The sequence below is a fragment of the Equus quagga genome, chromosome 4 (assembly GCF_021613505.1).
Source record: "Equus quagga isolate Etosha38 chromosome 4, UCLA_HA_Equagga_1.0, whole genome shotgun sequence".
Classification (NCBI taxonomy): Eukaryota; Metazoa; Chordata; class Mammalia; order Perissodactyla; family Equidae; genus Equus; species Equus quagga.
In genome coordinates this window covers 78800710-78823656 of record NC_060270.1, presented here as the reverse complement: position 1 = coordinate 78823656, position 22947 = coordinate 78800710, and the positions used below count along the sequence as shown (strand labels likewise).

General features: G+C 40.4%; 1 protein-coding gene across 5 annotated transcripts in view; it reads right to left on the bottom strand.

Annotated features, from left to right (window-relative positions):
* MGAT5 (alpha-1,6-mannosylglycoprotein 6-beta-N-acetylglucosaminyltransferase) overlaps nt 1-22947 on the bottom strand; it is a 328832-nt gene that overhangs the window by 108679 nt on the left and 197206 nt on the right. For all 5 annotated transcript variants that reach the window (XM_046658448.1, XM_046658446.1, XM_046658445.1 and 2 more), the window contains 5 exons: nt 19811-19882; nt 17974-18135; nt 14464-14633; nt 11079-11213; nt 1656-1789 (listed from right to left, as the gene is read on the bottom strand). In XM_046658448.1, the coding sequence (XP_046514404.1) occupies nt 1656-1789; nt 11079-11213; nt 14464-14633; nt 17974-18135; nt 19811-19882 (673 nt within the window). The remainder of the gene's footprint in view (nt 1-1655; nt 1790-11078; nt 11214-14463; nt 14634-17973; nt 18136-19810; nt 19883-22947) is intronic.

Sequence of the window (22947 nt, the reverse complement as noted above, 5' to 3'; positions counted from 1 at the left end):
AGCCCTGAGCTAACTGCTGCCAATCCGCCTCTTTTTGCTGAGGAAGACCGGCCCTGAGCTAACATCCATGACCATCTTCCTCTACTTTATATGTGGGACGCCTACCACAGCATGGCTTGACAAACAGTGCCATGTCCACACCCGGGATCCAAACTGGTGAACTCCGGGCTGCAGAAGCGGAACGTGAGAACTTAACCGCTGTGCCACCAGGCCGGCCCCCAAGATGATTTTTAAAATCACTCCCCCATCGGCCATAGCCCTTCTTTTTTTTCTTTTTTTTTTTTAAAGATTTTATTTTTTCCTTTATCTCCCCAAAGCCCCCCAGTACATAGTTGTATATTCTTCGTTGTGGGTCCCTCTAGTTGTGGCATGTGGGACGCTGCCTCAGCGTGGTTTGATGAGCAGTGCCATGTCCGCGCCCAGGATTCGAACCAACGAAACACTGGGCCGCCTGCAGCAGAGCGCGCGAACTTAACCGCTTGGCCACGGGGCCAGCCCCCGGCCATAGCCCTTCTTAATTCTCCCTTCTCAAACCTTACACCTAAGGATTGGGCCAATGTGCTCGATGTCACATTTAGTGAACTTGAGAAAAGGGTCATCTCCAGGCGGCTGCATACAAGGAGGAGGGGCCACCACATGGGAAAAGGCAGGGCAGGGGTCCCTAGGGTCTTAGCTCAACAAAGCAAACAGATTCACATCTCTGATTAATCCTAAGATCAAAATTTCTGGATTTAAAATCATTCTGATAACTTAGGAAAATGGGAATTCTCCACCCTTAGCATCCAAATGAACTGTTTAACTCATGTGGGCTATCATTTCCACAACAGGACTTCACCTCATCCCCAAGGTCCAGTGACTTACACAATATAGTTATCTTTGGCATGAATACTGCCAAATTTGGTGTTTGGCTTCACAGTCCTCAGCAAATTATAAATGAAATGAGGCTCAAGGCAGGTGATCTGATAGCAGCAGTGAAGAAATGGTGAACGTAGGCATAGAACCCTACAGAAACAGAAAAACGCCGAGAACCTAGAGCTGGGGTGGGGCAGGGCATCAGCTTTGAGTGTGCCCACTGCATCACGCCATAAAACAGTCACTGCCATTGGTGACAACAACATCGCGTGAGCAAGAGAAGGTGATTTCCATCTGCGCCCAGTGTTTAAGAAGTCAGGAAAGTGTGAAACAGAGTTTAAAACAGTTCCATTTGAAAAAGGCCAACTTTTTCCTCTACAAAGTTTGATGCTTAAATCACTAAGATTTAATTATTTGGAAAATGTATGGACATGGAAGACCTCATTCCTCATCAGTAATCAAGTGGACCCTAAGCAGCATCTGTGTGGCATGAAACGTGCGTAGTGCCTGCCAATCCAAAGTCGGCCCAAAGTCTTCTCGCAAACGGGTTCTGGTGATAGATATTTCATACAGAACATTGATTTCCAGAACACTTCTAAGGCTTTTCACAAGATGCTCACATGGCCTTTCAATTCCAATTTAAAAAAAAATGCAGTTATTCCTAAGGGCAAGGTTCAAAAGCACACATTTCTACAGCTATAAGGGCCCTGAGAATCATAACCCCAAATGCATGGCCAGGCCGTTGCTTTTCCCATCTGTCTTTGGCAGCATTCTGCAAAGCAGGGTGAAGTACGAATACTCACGGAACATGGTATAAAACTGCTGTGGGTTCAGATTCCACTTTCCCCATGGGGTCTTGTGGCCTTTAGACTGGGCGTAGTTAGCATGGTTAAACTCTGGCTCGGTTCCAAATGAGTCCAGAACTCGGAGCATGCACCTGAAAGAAGAAAGCATGGTGGGTAAAGCTACAACCTTGACCCACAGTTCAAAAAGGAAAAGCTTTAACCCCTCCTTCAGGACTATCAAACATGGACAAATCGCTTTTAATTAGAAACGCTACTGGGCAGGAAGTCAGAGGTTTGAGCATAGCTTGGATACCAAACATCTCCACTGTGACTTCAGAGTCTCGGCCATCACCCAGCAGATAGGATTTGCTTCAGGTTAGTTGAAAAATCACAGAGATCGCTCAAATATCAGTGAAATAAAACATTCCGTGAAAGCTGAAATCGTGGACTGCCATGTTCACGGCTGTACTCCTAGCCAGGGCAGAGCATACAGCGGTGCCCAATGAACAACCGTGGAAGACACGAAGAACTACCATTTTTAGAGGTTGTCTGAATGTTTATGTCCTCCCAAATTTCATATGTTGAAATCCTTATCTGCCAAGGTGATGGTATTAGGAGGTGTGGCCTCTGGGAGGTGGTCAGGTAATGAAGGTGGAGGCCCAAGGGATTAGTGCCCTGATAAAAGATGCCCCAGGGGATGGCCCCTCGGCCCAGTGGTTAAAGTTCTGCTTTGGTGACCCAGGTTCATGGGTTTGGATCCTGGGCGCAGACCTACTCCACTTATCAGCCATGCTGTGGAGGCATCTCACATATAAAATAGAGGAAGATTGGCAAAGATGTTAGCTCAGCGACAATCTACCTCAAGCAAAAGAAAAAAAAGAGGATTGAGTGACAACAGATGTTAGCTCAGGGCAAATCTTCCTCACCAAAAAAAAAAAAAAGATCTCCCACAGAGCTCCCTAGCTCCTTCCATCATGTGAGGGGCACAAGAGAAGACTGAGACCTGGAAGAGAGCCCTCACTCAACCATGCAGCCACTCTGATCTTGGACTTCAGCATCCAGAACTGCGTGCAACACATGTTTGCTGTTTATAAGCTTCTCAGGACGTGGTATTTTGTTATAGCAGTCCAAACAGACTAAGATGGAGGTCTTATTCTGCTTAAAACACATGGCATGCCTTATCTCTTTCAACAACCATTCAAGAGTTTCATCAACTAACTAGAGTATGTGTTTGATTTTAGGTAAAGCTTAGAATCCCGCTCAATAGGCAGTGGTGACTTTTATGTATTTGACGGTAAAGGAACATTATTGCTTTCTCCCAGAGCCTGAAGAAGTGAAACTGAAAGATGTGTCATTTGGCTTTTCCACCAAAGCCTTAGAACAAGATCGGTCAAAACCATTCTACACCAATTTTTATATGACCTATAAGCTAAGAATGATCTTTGTATTTTTAAATATATTTTATTTTAAATTTTTTTTATTGCAGTAACATTGGTTTATAACATGATATAAATTTCAGGTGTACATCATTATACATTTCAATTTCTGCGTAGACTACATCATGTTCACCACCCAAAGACTAATTATAATCCATCACCTCACATGTGTGCCTAATCACCCCTTTTGCCCTCCTCCCTCCCCCACTTCCCCTCTGTTAACCACCAATCCAGTCTCTGTCTTTATGTGATTGATTGTCATTGTTTTTATCTTCTACTTATGAGGGAGATCATATGGTATTTGACTTTCTCCTTCTGACTTATTTCACTTAGCGTAATACCCTTGAGGTCCAACCATGTTATCACAAATAGCTGGATTTCATCGTTTCTTATGGCTGAGGAGTATTCCGTTGTGCATATATACTACATCATCTTTATCCATTCATCCTTTGATGGGCACCTAGGCTGCTTCCAAGTCTTGGCTACAGTGATTAATGCTGCAGTTAACATAGGGGTGCATGTATCTTTACACATTCATGTTTTCATGTTCTTTGGATAAATACTCAGCAGTGGAATAGCTGGATAATATGGTAGATCTATTCTTAATTTTTTGAGGAATCTCCATACTGTTCCCTTTAGTGGCTGCACCAATTTGCACTCCTACCAGCAGTATATGAGGGTTCTCGTCTCTCCACATCCTCTGCAACATTTATTGTGTTTACTGTCTTGTTAATTATAGCCATTCTGATGGGAGTGAGGTGATATCTCATTGTAGCTTTAATTTGCACTTCCCTGATAGTTAATGATGCTGAACACCTTTCCTGCACCTGTTGGCCATCTGTATATCTTCTTCGGAGAAATGTCTGATACAGCATCCATTTATGACAAAAACTCTGAATAAAAAGGGTATAGAAAGAAAGTACCTCAACATAATAAAGGCCATATATGACAAACCCACAGCTACTATCATTCTTAATGAAGAAAAACTGAAAGCCATCCCTCTAAGAACAGGAACCAGACAAGGATTCCTACTTCCACCACTCTTGTTCCACCACAGCATTGGATGTCTTAGCCAGAGCAATCAGGCAAGAAAAAGAAACAAAAGGGATCCAAATTGGAAAGGAAGAAGTGAAACTGTCACTATTTTCAGATGACATGATTTTATACATAGAAAACCCTAAAGAATCCACTAAAAAACTTTTAGAAATAATAAATGAATACGGTCAAGTTGCAGGATATAAAAATCAACATACAAAAATCAGTTGAGTGTCTATACACTAACAATGAAGTAGCAGAAAGAGAAATTAAGAATACAATCCCACTTACAATTGCAACAAAAAGAATCAAATACCTAGGAATAAACTTAACCAGAAAGGTGAAAGATCTGTACACCAAAAACTATAAAACATGGTTGAAAGAAACTGAAGAAAACACAAAGAAATAGAAAGATATTCTGTGCTCTTGGATTGCAAGAATTAACATAATTAAAATGTGCATATTTCCTAAAGCAATCTACAGATTCAACGCAATCACTATCAGAGTTCCAACAAAATTTTTCACAGAAATAGAACAAAGAATCCTAAAAGTTATATGGAACAACAAAAGACCCTGAATAACCAAAGGAACCCTGAGATAAAAGAACAAAGCTGGAGGTATCACACTCCCTGATTTCAAAATATACTACAAAGCCATAGTAACCAAAACATCATGGTACTGGCACAAAAACAGACACACAGATCAATGGAATAGAACTGAGAGCCCAGAAGTAAACCCACACATCTATGGATAGCTAATATTTGACAAAGGAGCCAAGAACATACAATGGAGAAAGGGAAGTCTCTTCAATAAATGGGGTTGGGAAAACTGGACAGCCACACGCAAAAGAACGAAAGTAGACCATTATCTTACACCATACACAAAAAGTAACTCAAAATGGATTAAAGACTTGAATGTAAGACCTAGAACCATTAAACTTCTAGAAGAAAACATAGGCAGTACACTCTTCAACACTGGCCCTAGCAGCATATTTTGAAGTACCATGTCTGACTGGGCAACGGAAACAAAAGAAAAAAGGAACAGATGGGACTACATCAAACTAAAAACCTTCTGCACAGCAAAGGAAACCATCAACAAAATGAAAAAAACCTACCAATTGGGGGAAGATATTTGCAAACCATGTATCTGACAAGGAGTTAATATCCAAAATACACAAAGAGGGGCAAGCCCAGTGGCGCAACGGTTAAGTGCGCGCGTTCTGCTTCAGCGGCCTGGGGTTTACCAGTTCAGATCCCGGGTGTAGATATGGCACTGTTTGTCAAGCCATGCTGTGGTAGGCGTCCCACATATAAAGTAGAGGAAGATGGGCACGGATGGTAGCTCAGGCCAGTCTTCCTCAGCAAACAGAGGAGGATTGGCAGCAGTTAGCTCAGGGCTAATCTTCCTCAAGAAAAAACCCCAAAATATACAAAGAACTTATACATCTCAAAAACAAAAAGTCTAACAACCCAATTGAAAAATGGGCAAAAGATTTTTAAATGGTTAAAAAAATAAAAAGAATATTTTGTGACATGAAAATTCTATGAAATTCAATTTATAGTGTTCAAAAATAAAGTTTTATTTGACACAGCCACATTCAGTTGTTTACATTTTGTCTGCAGCTGCTTTTACACAATAACAAGGGAGCTCAGTAGTTGCAACATACCATATGACCTGCAAAGCCTAAAACATTTACTATCTGGCCGTTTACAGAAAGGGCCTGCGGAGCACTGCTTTAGAGGACACAAAGAACCACCAACCGGAAGAAAGGAATCAATCCTCAAACAGAATTTACTGATTTTGGTTACATTTATTTCATCACTCCTTCTTAAAACATTGATGGAAATTTGGCTTGTGAGTAGCTGATAAAAATTGCTCTATTATACTTCTGAATGGCTCTTAGTGGACCAACAAACATAAAAGTAAGTAAAGATTAAAGCCCTCATTTTAGAATCAGATGCTAGCAATGACTTTCAAGTATCTGGCTCAGTTTCTTTCTTCCTTTTTCCACTATTAAGAAGTCATTCTTCCAACTTTTTAATTTTTATGTCAATGTGAAGTTTAGAAAAAAGTCCTAACACCAGATGGGATTTCCCGGGAAGAGTAATGGTAAATTAGCATTTTAGCATAATGATTTTCTCATCAGAGATGACCACTCTCTGTCTAGACAAGGAAGAGGAGAAAGAAAGAGGGAAGGCAGGGCGGAAGGGGGGAGAGCCATGACCACCAAGTGAAATACAAGCTGGCCACAGAGAGAGTTTCCTTGTCGGGATTTCTGTCTGGCGTTCAACAAATGTGCTATCATCACAGGAGCAATTTTCACAATACACCAAGAACATGTCTTCAGTCTCACAGCCAACAGGAGGACAGAAATGGAGCCCACAGTCCAGGAAAAAGAAAGCTAGGGACCCAAGGAAATGACCAATCGTGTTTTACCTGCTCTTCGAATAACTCTGCATTCCTTTTCTCTTAATAAAAAACATTTCCATTTAACTTATTTATTTATTTGGTGGGGAAGATTGGCTGTGAGCTAACATCTGTTGCTAATCTTCCTCTTTTTGCTTGAGGATGATTGTTGCTGAGCTAACATCTGTGCCAATCTTCCTCTAATTTGTATGTGGGATGCCACCACAGCTGGCTTGACAAATGGTGTGTAGGTCTGTGGCTGGGATCCGAACCCACAAACCCAGGCTACTGAAGCAGAGTGTGAGAACTCAACCACTACGCCACTGGGCCAGCCCTAACTTATTTTTTTAAATATAGCTTAACATTTAAAAACCCTTAACTGAATTAAAAACTCAATTTAAAAACTCCTATTAATTAACTCTAACTCATATTTTAAAATAAGGTATAAAAGCAACTGGTTGGAGCCAGTGTATTTTCTTCTGAGAAAGATGGCAGTGTTCTGAAAGCAGCAGGGATGACAGCGGCAGCTCTGCAGAAGGTCGCTGTGACAGGAGGCAGGAGGAGAAGGAGGGACACACACTGCCAGGTGGGGCTGTGCGAGGTTCAGCTCCTGCCAGAGGACCAGAGCTGAGATTCAAAGATCACAGCTCTGCAGGCACAGCAGGAGAAAAGGCAGCCCTCCTCATAAGGAACCTTTGCCTTAAAGGCTCCAGCCCCTTCCACTTATTTATTAATGGACTCTGACAGACTATATTCCTCTCCAGCTTTGGTTTGTGACTATTTTTAACTTGGAGTTTTACTAGTGTTATTTTTAATTTAGATAATTAAAACAAACCCTGATGGGTAAAGCTGCCTGGTAGGAGCCAAACTCTTGAAAGCTTGGACCTTTTACATGGTGCCTAGATGTAAGCCATGTGACTCCGGGCTTCTGCCCGACAGAAGGCTACAAGACAAAAATGACTGCATGTCTCAGAAACTTGTAATTCCACATCCTTATAGGTGAAGCTTTGGTTTGGGAACTACTTTTTAGCTTATCTGGGTTGGTTTTATAAACCAGAGGCAGGGGACTGATCTCTGTCTACGGGAGGCTCAACATTATAGTTTTCCTTCTTCAATCACTTTCAACGTCTGCGTGCTTTGGAACTGTGTTTGTGATGTTAATATTTATGCCGTTGCTCTAATGTCTTTTCTGTGTCTGGAGCATCAGGAACAGACTGATGACTTAAAAAGATATTTGCCTTGCTGCCTACGGCAGCTGCCCTCCTCCTAACAGAAGTCACTACAGCAATGCCAAATGACTCCTGGAACATTTTCTGTGCTCTAAGCCACACTATTACGGGATGGATGCTCACAACCTCCTTGTCAGGACCTACTTTCTAATTTGGAGTTTGATGTAAAACATGGTATGTATCTTGGGCTATTTTTATCTCACTTTCCTGTGTGTCCTCAAGGCGCAGCTAAGACCTCATCTGAAGCAAAGTGAGTATGAGTTTGCAGTACCCAGCAGTATACTAGTGCATGTAAGTATTTAATAAATGTTTAACTGAATTTCCTGGGTCCAGACATAAATTATACAGAATTTAGACATATTTTTCCAAGTTCAACAGGACTCAAGGGTTTGCTCCTAAATGAAAGATCAGATGATAACTTTACATTTAATGGAATTCATACCATTTACCGATATGAATACAGAGAGCCCTGAAAATTTCTAATCTTCAAAAGGGGAAGAAATGGGCAAGAAACTTTCCAGCGGACCTGCTCGGCCTTTTGATGAAATCTTAACTTCATCACACCATAAAGATGGCAGGGCTAACATACTACAGATTTCCTGCCATATCGCTGACACAGAGTCACTAACTAGCTAATATCACCACCGTAGATGATTTATGACAGAAAGGAGGGATAAACATTACACTGTCATAAAACCCCCTCTGAGATGGTGCCTTTTCACCCAACAGGAATCAAACAGCAATCAACGGTAACCATTTTAATGATGAAATTGTCCTTTTTTAATTGACCTAAACACTACCACTGAGAATATTTTTCCATCCAAATAGCCCTTCTTAATGGTGAGGATATGTGAGTCTGGAGATGCCCATAATGCCCAGTTGCTTTTGCACATTTATCAGATGCCAGCCAATCACAAAATGCCAGGGAACAACAGCTCTGCCTTTCCTTCTTTTTTTGGCACTGTAGTTAAGAAGAAAAAGTTTGTTTGCTTACATGGCTTAGTAACCAAGAAGAAAGATGGTTACTTCTACATAACTGAGAAAAAACGTGATGGCCTGTGATTCGTGAAGATTTCAGGGAAAAAAAACAACTAAAAAGCAGAAAAAATCTGATGCAGAAGGTAGAATGCTATCCTGGCCCCAAACAAGATTTTTGTTTTGCTTTTTTATGAGACTATATTGAGAAGGAAATGAAAAGTGCAAAGTCTCTTCTCGATCAATCCCCTTTCTCTGCCCATGAGCGTTTCATTGCCCAGTGAGAAAATCAGTGCTACTGGAAAGAAAATTGCAAGGAAATTCTACAAAATGGGCGTTTTTCCCCTCTGTGTTTTGGAGAAGATTCTTAATATTTTGAATTTTCATTTCATTTGAATTTCTAAAACACTTTCAATCTGATATAACCTTGGACATTAAATAATATTAAAGTATAAGCTAACATAAAGTGGAGAAACCTAGTTCTGGCCATCAAGGACTCATTTATTGGTTGAGTTAGGAGAACACATCAAAAAATCTCTTTACCCAATAACAACAGAAAAGAAACACATGGAAGGATTTCCACGTTGTGCTAACTGTAAGATTTTCAAGTGTGTTCTTTTAGGAAGTTCATTCAAACTGTAGGTCAATATTTACTATTAGTTGGTAAAATTGGTACTAAATTCATGATTAAGTTTATGTACCATTGACACCATTAAATAAAATGCTTATTTAAATTTATCAGAAACTTTTATAAACCATAAATAAAAGCCAGTATCAGCTGCAATAAATGGAAGATTAAAAAAAAGCATACTACTCTTCTTGAAAAAGTATTATTAAATTCAAAGTAGATACTTTTGCCTGCTGAAGTCTGAGACGTACAGCTAGTCCTATTTTGTTAAAAATGCATGCAAATGTTCAAAGAAGTGTTGGAGCTCTAGAGCACCAAACTAAGGTCTTTCAGGAAGACAAACAAAATCGAAAGATCAATAAACTTCATTACATAATTCAATGACAGTGACAGGCTTGTGTACCACGTAAAGTCATTTCAAATACTAATCATGGTCCCAAAGTCACACCCAGGGAAACAGTGAGCTCTTCTGCTAAATAATACAGACTGTGCACAGAGTGACACATGCACTGTAGTCACACTAAGCATGAGGCTTCCCTCAAGGTCCATCCATGTTGTTGCAAATGGGACGATTTTGTTTTTTTGCAGCTGAGTAGTATTCCATTGTATATATATACCACATCTTCTTTATCCATTCATCTGTTGACGGGCACTTAGGTTGCTTCCACGTCTTGGCTATTGTAAATAATGCTGCAGTGAACATTGGGAATGCATAGGACTTTTGGGATTGCTGACTTGAAGCTCTTTGGATAAATACCCAGTAGTGGGATAGCTGGATCATATGGTAGTTCTATTTTTAATTTTTTGAGGAATCTCCATACTGTTTTCCATAGTGGCTGCACCAGTTTGCATTCCTACCAGCAGTGTATGAGGGTTCCTTTTTCTCCACAACCTCTCCAACATTTGTTACTATTTGTTTTAGTTATTTTCGTCATTCTAATGGGTGTAAGGTGATATCTTAGTGTAGTTTTAATTTGCATTTCCCTGATGATCAGCGATGATGAACATCTTTTCACGTGCCTATTGGCCATCTGTATATCTTCTTTGGAGAAATGTCTGCTCATGTCTCCTGCCCATTTTTTGATTGGGTTGTTTAATTTTTTGTTGTTGACTTGTGTGAGTTCTTTATATATTATGGATATTAAGCCTCTGTCGGATATATGGGCACAAAGGGTGAAGGGCTGCACCTACAACACGACTGACAAACAATAATGTACAACTGAAATTTCACAAGCTTGTAACCTATCATTAACTCAATAAAAAATTTTTTTAAAAAAGTGTAGGATCCCAGCTTCCAGACAAGGTATTGCCAGCTTTCTCTTCCAAAAAATGACAAGAATACTAATGTGGGAATGGGGACAAGAAATGAGTCACCATCTCAAACGTAAGGAACACAAGAAACGACACTGTCCGTACTTTACCAAAATTGTTACTTAATTAGACAGATGAGATTGGTGTAGGCATACTGAGAGAGGAATGCTAACAAGTATTAGGGAAGGTAAAAAGGAGGCTGGACACTTGTTTTCTATTCTTAACAGAAATCAACGAAAATAATGAACAGCGCTTGAAAGTAAAAAGTTACTGTGGAGAATATGAATTTCAATTAGGAATGAGAAATACACTCCACATAGTTCAAAAGATACTATTTGATAGCTTTTTCCTACCTGCAACCATGTAACCTTTTTTAAAAAATAAAAAGCTCTAAAAACTTCAGAACTGCAGGTGCACTTACTGGTAATGAACCCAGGATGGTCCCAGAGTTTTCTTGAATTGAGCGAGTCCCACAATATCAATATAAATGAGCTCAACAATTCTGTCTCCTACAGTTGGGCAGCCAGATCGGTTTCCCACAACCTTCTTCATTATTCTAGAGAAAGGACAGAAAAGACAAAAAAAAGAAAACAATTTACTGCAAGGTACTACACTTACCAACTTTAATAGGCAAATAAACATTCCAAGAAACCTTACCGGAGAGGATGGCATGGCCATTCCCAATCCACTGCCTATCCAAATTCTGCCCATCCTACAAGGCCCAGCCAGAGCACTGATTTCGACTCTTGCAAAAGTAAATGGTAGCATGCAAACACAGCCTTTGAAACCAAGGAAGATCTGTGTCTGATTCTATCTTCACTATCTAACAGCTGTGAGATCTTAGACAAGTTACTCACTCTCTCTGAATCTTTCCTCACCCTCAAAAAGAAAAAAAAAAAAAAACACAACAAAACAGAACTGGACACAGAGAAGATGATAAGAGAGCAACCTCTCAGATTCTTCAGGTGGTTAAATGAGGTATTGAATAGCAAGTGTCTAAGGTTTACAGATACTCAGTGACCCTTAGTTTCTCCCAGTCTGTCATTACTCCAGTCCTTACTGACCTCCTAAATGTCTTCCATTTCTAGCTTCTACAAACTTCTTTCTATATTGTCTTATACTGTTTCCTAACTTTTTCTCTTATGTAAATTTTTTCCTTCTGACTAGACTATTACAGAACTGGCACTACAGTTTACACGTTTTCATTTTCCTTCCTCCCATCCATCCATCCGTCTAAACATACCCGTGTACTCAAAGAGAGCCAACATACTTGATCATATGCCAACTTCACAGGTGGGAATAAAGAACTGCTAACAGTATGTCCACTCACCCAGAAATTGAGCATCACTGATGCCTTTCCTCTCTGCTCACACCCCTAACAATCCTTCCCCACATGACGGACATTCTACTTCAGAGAACAAGCATCATAAACAGGACTCCGCTCTATAGCTCCATCCTGCCACTGATTCAGGCACCTTTCTCTTCTGTGCTTCTGGAAGGGCTAGGTTCCATATAACCAATTTGTTCCCAAGAATTTGAAAATGTTTTCTGTAAAGGGCCAGATAGTAAATACTTTCAACACTTTCATCTTTGCAGACCACACGTTCTCTGTTGCAACTACTCAACTCTGCTGTTGCAGAACGACAGTGGTCACAGATAATACATAAACAACAGGTGTGGCTGTGTTCCCATGAAACTTCATTAACAAAAACAGGCAGAGGACTAGATTTGGCCCACTAAGCCACTGTTTGCTGACTCCTGCTCCGCCTTGTTTTCAGTGGTTCTCAAACTTGTCTGTGCAATGGAACTACCTGGAAGTATCAACAGATATTTATGCCTGCATCCTGTCCCCAAAGATTGTGAGTTAATTAGTCTGGGATATGGTCTGGGCTTTGGGGAGCTTAAAACAAAAATCCCCAGGTGATTCTAATGTGCAGGTATGTTTGAGAACCCCTGCTCTATGTTGCTTCCATGCTTATCTTAAATAAAACATATCAGGCCCTGTCACCAGTGCTTAAAAACCTCTACACCCTTCCCCTTGACCACTAAATTAAGTCTATGCCCGACAGACTCCTAATAAGCCTCTCCTGACCTCCCAAGAAAGTAATGTCCCTGGTGCACCAACAGAACTCCCTCTATTTACCTACTCACCCATCCACTCATCCCTTCACACATTCGTTCAGTAAGTAGTTATGAGCACCCACTGTGTGCCAGGTACTGTTCTAGGTGCTGAACACACAGTGGTGAACAATATGCACAGCCTCTGCACTGCCTGTGCTTACATTTTTGGCACCCACACCTCAATTAGTACTAATCACATTGCAATTAATGTAATTATTACGCAATGTATCAGTTGTAATTAGCAAAAGATTGGCATCTCCTTGACCACATGCAGGTCATCTCTGCATATCCCATACCAAGAACCAGCCCAGAGGAGGCACTGGAAGAATGACTGCTAAAGTCCGACTGTATCCACTTCATAGGCTGTGTATCCAACGTGCTATAAAGCAAGCAGGAGGAAGGCCACAGGAGGCAGGATGCAAAAGGACAAGGGTGGTGATTAAGGGCTCAGAAGACCTGAGGTTAATCCAAATCTGAAAGGAGCAATGTAGTACCGTGGTCAAGAGCACAGGCTGTGAAGTCAGACAGACAGCGGGCTCAAACTCTGCCTTTCCCACATATTCTCCCTGTGACCTTGAACAACTCATTTTTGGCTTGAAACTCAGTTTCCTCATCTTTAAATGCAGGAAGCAACAGCACCTACTTCCAGGTTTGTGCTAAGGACTAAAGATAATACATGGAAAATGCTTAGTATTTGATGCACAGTAAGTGCTCAACAAATGTTAGCTGTTAATAGTCATTGTCAATATTATAGTCGTCATAATTGTTGATCCTACTGTTGTAACTCAAGCCCTTATTGCAGTTTTGGCATACTGAAATCATTTAACAAACGATAGCCGATTATCTTACTGATATTATTGCTTTCCTCTCAACACTGCCATAATCGGGTACAGACCTCACACCTAACACAAGTGACCTCTCTGGCCATCAATGTCTTAGACAATAAAGATGGAATAGGGTAGGACATATATTGTATTAACACCCTTTCCATCTACTGAATGTTCATTCAAGGTATTTCTTCTGGAACATTTGACATATTGCACCATGCCACCTTGGCTGTTGGGTGGAAAGTCTCCGTGGGCAGTTATCCAAAAGGAGTGAAGAGGATCTAAGCATTCCTGCTTAGCCAGCTGTGTGAACCTAAAAGGGATTAAGAGAGGGCTGGAGCTCCAAGTAAACTTGAGTGAAACAGAAAACCCAGGTAGAGTTAACAGACCCAGAGTTGAAAGTTGGCTAACTGAAAAAGGATGGGATCAGGGCTTTCAGGAAATTCATTCTATCCAAATTAAATTATCAACAGGAACCTGCCCTCTCTTAAGATTTGGAAAGCTGGATGTTGAGTAGGGAATGGTATGAATTTCAGCAAGAGACAGGGAATTAGGAAAGTCAATAATGTTTTACGCTACAGATGTTGGAAGCACCTGTAATAGCAAAGAATAAGCTCCTTAGTTTGAATTTTCTGGCATTCATTTATGAAGCCTCTGGAGCCTGTTGATACAATGAAAACATATTATCCTTTTCACACTGTATGTATTTAGCTCCTGAAAATAATCTTCTTATCTCCTGTTTAGTGAATTATCACTTTCATTTGCCTCCACAAGAAATTACACACTAATAGAGGGCTTTAAGAGTTTACAATTTCTTTTTTGTATTGTGATTTTAAAATTGAAAAGTAATCTCCTTACTCCTTGAGCTCAGCCAGTGAAGCTGAAATCCTAATGTCATGGCCCAGTAAGTACAGAGATGTAATTAAATCACTCCACTGAACTAATTCACCAAGAGGGCCACCGCTGAAAGCTGTCTCTGCAATCTTAAATCCAGATTCCTTCGTCAGGAGTCCCAGGTGCACAAGGACCTGAAAAAAAGCAAAGAAGGGGCATTTACTGATTCCCATTGAACCAAGGACAAACTCCTCAGTCACATACCAAAAACCCATCAACCAATTCTAAAGGCATGTTTACGTTCTCAATGTGGGGTAAGCAGTTTTTCTAGAAGGTACAAAGAAAGAAAGGAAATGATTTTTCATTGTTGTTTTAGAGGAAAAAAGTCATTACTTCCCTTGGGACAGTTATGAGCATGAGTTATAAACAGATAATCCTGCTTTTAAAAAGCGGGAGATATTTGGAAAGTCAGATTTTAAGGGAGAGTAAGCCAGGACAATAAAATATCTTTTAACAATATTGAGGTTTTTTCCACAGCTGGAATGTTTTTAAGCTTTTAACAGCGAAAATTTCAAACACATACAAAAGCAGACATGACAATATAGTCAATTCCAATGCAGTCATCATGTAACTTCAACAACCGTTAACTTATGACAAATCTTATTTAATCTAAACCTCTCATTTTCTCCCAACTCCTCCAGCTTATCTGGAAGCAAATCCTAGACATCACATCCTTTCCTCTGTAAATATTTCAGGGTGTATCTCTAAAAGACATAAATATTTTAAAAACATAACCGTATTTAAAAATGGGGCCGGCCCAGTGGTGCAGCAGTTAAGTTCACACGTTCTACCTCGGCAGCCAGGGGTTTGCCAGTTCAGATCCCGGGCACAGACCTACGCACCGCTTATCAAGCCATGTTGTGGCAGGCGTCCCACATATAAAATATAAAACAGAGGAAGATGGGCACGGATGTTAGCTCAGGGACAGTCTTCCTCAGCAAAAAGAGGAAGATTGGCAGCAGATGTTAGCTCAGGGCTAATCTTCCTCAAAAATAAATAAATAGATAAATAACCATAACATCACTATCCCTCCTAAAATAGCTCTTAATTCCTTAATATCATCCAAAATCCAGTTAAGGTTTACATTTCCCTCAACTGCCCCTGATTCTTTTTTTTAAGTACAGTTGTTTGAGTCAGAAGTCAAAGTGCATAAATTATAACTACCTATATATCTCTTAGCCTTCTTTAACTTATACTAGTCTCCGATTATCCTTTTTGTTTTAGGGAAGGAGGAGCCTGTAATTTATCAAATTACAAAGAAATTGGGTTGTATTTCCAGCAGAGACTCTCACATTCTGGATTTTGTTGATTATATTATAGATTCTTCTGTCCCCTGTGCTTATGGTAAATTAGTAATTAGATCTGCAGACATGATCATATTCATATTTACTTTTTTTGGCAATACTACTTCATAGGTGGTCCTGGGTACTTCCATTGGTGGGAATAATATCTGTGTGTCTCTGCTCTGTGATGTTAGCAGCTACTGATGATCATTAACTAGATGCATTAATCCATCAGCAGTTGCAAAATGGTGATATTCTGTCATTCCTTCTGCATTTATTAGCAGGAATACTTCTATCAAGAGAAACTACCTGTTGTCAACTATTTGGTTACCCTGAAGTACGGTTTACACAGGAAACACCTGGTTAAATACTTGATTCTTTCCACTTTTTTTTTACCAGTTTCCAAAATAATAGATTTGTTCTCTAGTATACTGTAATGATAACCAATGAGGATTTAAAAATATATATTGTCATTATAAAGTCATGGATATAAATATATTGGATGTGTTTCAAAATAAACTGTAGTTACTATTCTTACTGATGATCAAACTGTCTCATCTTGGCCAGTGAGAGGCTATTCAACTTGGCTCCTATGTTCTTCTGACATAATCCTAGTAGTCTTTGCTAGTTTCTTTGCTCTCTGGTATGACAAGATGTTCCAAGCTCATCATGTACAACTTCTGTCTCAGACCTTAATCAGCCATTTTTCCAAGAACCTCTTATACCATTTAGCAGAAATGGTATTGAAAGATGCATAAAACCGAATATGTGGTTGGTTCATGTGTTTCCTATTCCTTGTGATTTTTAGGTATTGCTTTTTTTTTGGTAATTAAATTTTCTTTTACACTTATGTAAAATGATTCCAGTATCAAACCTACAAAGACAGATATATTCAGAGAAATCTAGTTTCTATACCCCTTGCCTCTATACTATTCCCTCCTGTACCTTATTTGACCTTTTTTTTTTTATTGTGGTAAAATACACTTAACACAAAATTTACCTTATTAACCATTTTTAAGTATGCAGTTCAGCGGCATTAAGTACATTCACATTGTCGTGCAACCATCACCACCATCCATCTCCTTTATTTTTAATTTTATGGCTTATCACCCCATTTAAAAAAAAACAAGCAAGAAGCATATATGTATACTATATACATGCTATATATGTGTGTATATATGTATATCTGTACATATACATGTATATATAGATAGATCAATTCTCTCTCCCCTTAAAAATAAATTTCACAATTCTCCACCTAACATTTCTTCACCGACCAAGACATCCTGGACGTTACTCCACAGTATTACATAGAAATGCTCTTCATTTCTTTTTACAATCCACCTACATCTCAGACCACATATTCTTCCCTAGAGGACCGCAGGGTGCCAGGACGTTGAGTCCTGCTGTCTCATAAACTCCAGGCATCTAAGTAAAACTGATCCATCAACTGTGATTTGGGGTTTTGCCAGTGTATTTGTATTTTCTTGTTTGAGGATATCAAACTAGTTGAATTAGGACTACCAGACTCATTTTTAATCTATTTTTAGATACAGGAACAGATTGTTTACTTTGCTCAGTTGTTCATCATCAGAATAGTTAAGCTAAACCCATGGCCAGCTAATCTCTAACTAACAGGGTATAAGAACTTCCACGCTCAGGGATATTCTAGAGGTTTCTAACCAAGCATTTCCTCATGAACTTGAAACAAACGGGCTCAAGTTTAATTTATAGTATCTCTCTCTCAGAACATAAGCAAAAGCACCAACCGAACAGAGCAGCAATGGAACTCTCCAGTGGCCCAAAGCCCAGAATTGGCAAATACCAAAAACATGAAATTATCACAGTGAGGTACCAGGAAGTTCTCAAAGGTTTTATTCAGGTAAAGAAAAGAAGATTAAGTTTCCTGACACCACTGAGAGTGACAGTCAGATGGTTCAAAGGAAAATCTTTACAGGCAGATATTCTGCTTGGCTTCCCCCAAGAAACATGTGTGCTGGTCCCTGCTAAGTTAAGATGTTTGTAACTGGGGAAAGGAAAAACCCAAAAATGGCTGTACAAGAGACTGAACAGATTCACCCTGAGGGAATATCATTTGAGACATGACATTTCTCTTAGTCTTGTTTCCAAGCAAAATCAAATCTTCAAAGAAAACTGGCATCTAACCGAACTGAATTAATTAGAAACCCACTTTTTTCCGCTTTCTCGTCGCAAGATTCTGCTTCCCTGCCAGGGACTTGATTGCTTGGATCCAGGCATCAGCCATTCGCCGGATCCGCAGTCTCATCCACCGGAATTCTTCATGCTTTTTCATCATACTGTAGAGAAGATTAAAATCCTTACGAATTTTCGCCTAGAAACAGAAAGTTAACAAAAATGAATTGAAGATAAAAAGGCAGAAAGCATAATGGTCTTCACGATGTGACATTTCAAAACTTGAAAGAGATAGTCAATTAAATACAGGGCTTCAAAGTGAGTCTTGTCTGCTGCTCAGTTTTACGTTACAGTCCCAGGATTGCAAACGGAAGAAAAGGCCCCAACTGCTGATCTCCTATAAGGCACATCATTAAAAAATTAGAAATTGAGAAAGGCAGCACAGTCATTGCAAAGCTGTGAGCTATGTTAAAATGCATTTTTTTTTTTTTTTACAAGAGTATGCTTGATGTACCTTGAAATTCTCTGCACCCCAATTTACTGGCCACTTCAATCTACTTCAGGGCAGCGGAGTCTTGGGAAAACTGAAGTCAACTCTTAACAAACTACCTGGTATTGCGTAGGTTGCCAAAAAGCCTCATTCTATCTACAAAGTTAAGTAGGAAAATAAATGCTCCTCTTCGAGTTTGGTCCCCGTCCAAACCAACAAAAGTTCATTATTTTCTAGGGAATGTAAAAGCCAGGAATAACATTTTCCTACCAGAACTGAATAAAATTTAAAATTCAAGGCAGAATAATTTAAAAGTCAGGAAGAACATTTTTGTAATATAGCTGGATACAACCAGTGACTGAAATAACAAAGAAAAATACCAACACGAGTATTTATTTCATATAACATCTAAAACGTGCTGAATCCATCTTTTGGCAGTCACCACAGTTCACCCTGAATTCTCATCCGATCGTGCTCCGCCTTGAGTCATCCATTTCCCAAGATTCCCATGATCTAAGAAAGGTCAGCAAACTATGGCTCTTGGGCCAAATCCTCCTTGCTGCCTGTTTTTGTACACAAGCTTGGATGAGAACAAAGCCACACCCATTCATTTATGTATTGTCTATGGCTGCCTTCTGTGTTACAAGGTCGGAATTAAGTAATCGTGACAGAGAACTTACAGCTTGGAAAGATGAAAATATTTACTATCTGGCCTTTTACAGAAAAAGCTTGCCGATCCCTGGTCTAAAGAATGAAGACTTAAGCTTTTAATGTGGCATACAAAGCCTTTCACAGTCCCCTACCTACCTTTCCAATTTCATCTTCACCTCAGCTGATCCAAACCCCAATGGCCTTGACCACTGAATCATGCTCTACTCTCTGAAAATGTCAAGCTCTTGCACATACACCTTTCCCCCTCACATCAGAGACATCTTTCTCTCCTTGACCTAGTATGAATTCACTCATCATTTTAAATTCAGCTCCAGTGCCAGCTTCTCTTTGCAATTTCTCCTAACCCCTGCAGGCTGAGATCACCAGCTCCTCATTAATTTCCACAGGCCTGTGTTCCAGTGTTGACACAGGTATGGTCATTACTTACAACCATCACCCTCATTAGATCACTGAGCACCTCCACATCAAGCACCAGGTCTTACTCATATCAGCAGCTGATGACTTGAGAACTCTCAGAGAACTGCTGAATAAATAAATACATGCTAAGTGGTTGACTGATTTGGTCACCCACATTTCCAAAGGACTGGGGACAGAAGTTCTTCCGTTTACCACCATTTCAGATTACAGCTAGCATTTCCAGAAGACTCCACATGTATCACTTGGCATCAGACCCAAATCACAAGCCTAGAAAGAGGTTTCCAAAATCACTTACCACTGAATAGTAATCAGCTTCTTCGACGGGATTTTTTGCTCTCCAAGGTAAATGAGGACACCAATTTTCAACCTGAAAAACATAAATCAGAGACACTAAGTCTACTGGTTCATCTGTAAATGAACTAACGTGTGCACAACGCACTGAGCACAGTGTCTGGCTCACAATACACTCTTTACTTAAGTAGGTTATGATTATTTTTAGTCAGACCCCCACACACTGTTAGCCAGCAATCCAGAGACAGATGTCCTTTCAGATGAAAGAATAATCAGCAAAGGTCCCAAGGAGCATATGATTATACATCTGTCCTCTACAGTGCTTTACAGCGAGTGACTCCTGAATCATTTAATCCTCACATTTTTATACCAGAAGGAGAGGCAGGTCTCACGGCAGAAAGGTGAAAGACTTTGAACACTGCCGCAGGGGACTGAGAATGTAAAGGTGCCTCTCTGAGACTCAGGACCAGGACAGGTACGCTTCATTACCTGCTGTGGCACGTCTGGAAAGGAAACAGCATGGCATTCAAGCCACAGAACTGAATCACTCATCTCGGAATTAGGAACGCGGCTGATAGTTTAAGGCCAATTGATCAAGGCTCTCCCTCATTTTCTCGCTGTTCACTTCACACTATCTCAAGGAATAAGATGGTAAAACCTATCGGAGAAAGAGATGAAAGGAAAAAGGGAAAAAAAAACCCTCCGTGATCTTGTGAGAGCCATTCTGGAAGATGGATTGTTCTGTCGATGAACTATAGAGAGTCAGGGGGAGGAGGAAAGAAAAAAAGAAAGGCAGCAGATTTTATAGGAATTACTTCGAACAAAGGTTACCCAAGGAAATTAGGCAAATCCAAAATTTCTAGTAAAGGAAAGATGAAAAATGCATTGAATAATATTGATGTCTGGCCTCTTTGTTCAAACTAATCACACAATTCCAAGATAGCGTGTCACTCACTTGCTAATATATAATGAGACTATTAAAGATGGCTAATAAACAGCCATTGGAAATAATCTTTCTACGGCCAGGTGGACCTGTAAAAATGAACAGAGCAAGAGGGTGGGGAATGTCCACGGAGGGTCACTGAGACGGCAGGAGCGTGTGTGAGACCATAGCCTTGGGGTCAATAACGCAGAGTCAGACAAGATGGTCTTTGCCCTCCTGCTCTGGATGAGTTCTCAAACACACACAGCAGTTTCACTAATTTAGAAATGACTCTTGATGCAAGGTGATTTTTACCATGACCAAAAATAATTGAGTGGTTTGCATAAAACCCTCCGCCACTGCAGTGATCTGAAAGCAGTCAGCAAAGCTTGCAGGAGGGTGGGATCCCTGGTCAGGAAAAGTGCGATATTCCCGTTTTCTTCCTGTGGAGTGAAATTAGATTTCACCATATTTGTGAATGACTTCAGGGACTCCAAAGAGCTCCCCAGAAGGAGAGTTGAAATGAGTTTTACTCATAAAAAAAGAAAATACTAACTTGCCTTGGATGCTCAAGTCTAATTACTGAGACCTTACAGCGATATCACCATGAAAGGCAATATCTGGAGTTCCACAAATCAAAAAATGAGGGGAAACCAGTAGAAAAGAAGGCTGTGAGTGGATGAAGCCTCAGCTGCTCCCAGCACCACTGCGCACATCTGTTCTTTGTATTCTTACACTCGACTGAATTATTTAATTCAAATTAAATTTTTGTAAATAGACTCAATAAAACATTGCTAAAAAGCTTATTTATAACACGAAGGCCTCAAAGGGACTGCGGACCTGACTGTGAGACCTTCAACCCCACACGAAAAGGATGAGGATGAGCAAGCAGTGTACAGGTTTGAAGTCAACCTCACACTGAATAACTAACTAAATTTACACACCAACACGTCAGGATAAAAAATTCCCCAAAAACAGCATGACAGAGAAAGAGGAAACAAGACTGTGAATAAAGAAAATCAACCACGAGGAGAGACGTGAGTAAGACCAGCTATTGACAAAGGACAGTACATTCCCTCCTCGCTCCGCCACTCTAAGAAGCACCTTCCAAAACCCCCTGTAATGAAAATACGGTCCAAGGTGACCTTCTAAAATACGACTGCCCTACAGAATAGGCAAGACTTTAATTCCTCTTTGAAACTGATCATTTATCTCAGTTTTTGTTACTCTAAATCACTGGATAATACCTGGCAAGTCTTCAAGGGCATCCTTGAAGTATGGAAAATATTGTCAGTCTATTTTAGTTTTAGCAAGAAATCTTACCATGACATATTCAGTCGTAATGGAGGAAAAACCAATTAGGAACATCCTGACACAGAAAGGGGATGGTGGGTTTTTAAGGTGGTTGTTCTTGTGCACAGTCATAGGATAACAAAATAATTAAATTATACATAAACCAATTCCTCCATGGGGAGAAGGAAAAACAAAAACATTTCTTTTTCTTTCGGAAACCTCAGAGGATTACCAGGATTGGAAGGGAGCCAGCACTGGCAACAGCGCCAAGTGCCGAAACAAACAGCTCTCAAATGAGCGACATTTTCCTAAATAAGAGCGTCATTAATAACACTCAGGGAAAATCTTGCTCAAGGCTAATAACTCAACCTCCTAAGCCCCAACTTTGTTTTCTGTCTCATCCACCCAGGCTCCTTGACCGAGTTTAACCCCCCAGGCCAGCACCCTACCGAGACAGGCGGACCCCAGAATGAGGCCACCACGTTCTGATCTGGAAGCTCTATTTCAAATCATTCTTACCACTCTTCTTCTCCTGCCTCTCAGAACCCTAGTGCCCTACGTCTGCCTGTGGTCACCTTCCTTTGCCCACTGTCTTGGCCACACTTTCCCAACTGTGGCCCCTGGGGGCCTCTCTTAGACAGGATTCTGTATTTGCCTTGAGAGCAGGCACGCATGGCTGTGGCACTGGACCCTCCCACTGTCCGCCCTGCCCGACGTCTGTGAGCTGGCAAGACCTGCAGCAAGCCCTGTGCCAGGGAAGGGGCTGGACAGCCTTAAAACAGCTCACAAACCAGCACAGTAAGTCTAAGAACTGAACACCGTCTGAGATCACGGCAACACGCACACAACAATCAGAGGAGCAGAACTAATACTCTAACCGCCTCCCATGTGAAGGTAAAACTTTTTCGATAGGAGCTAATCTTTTT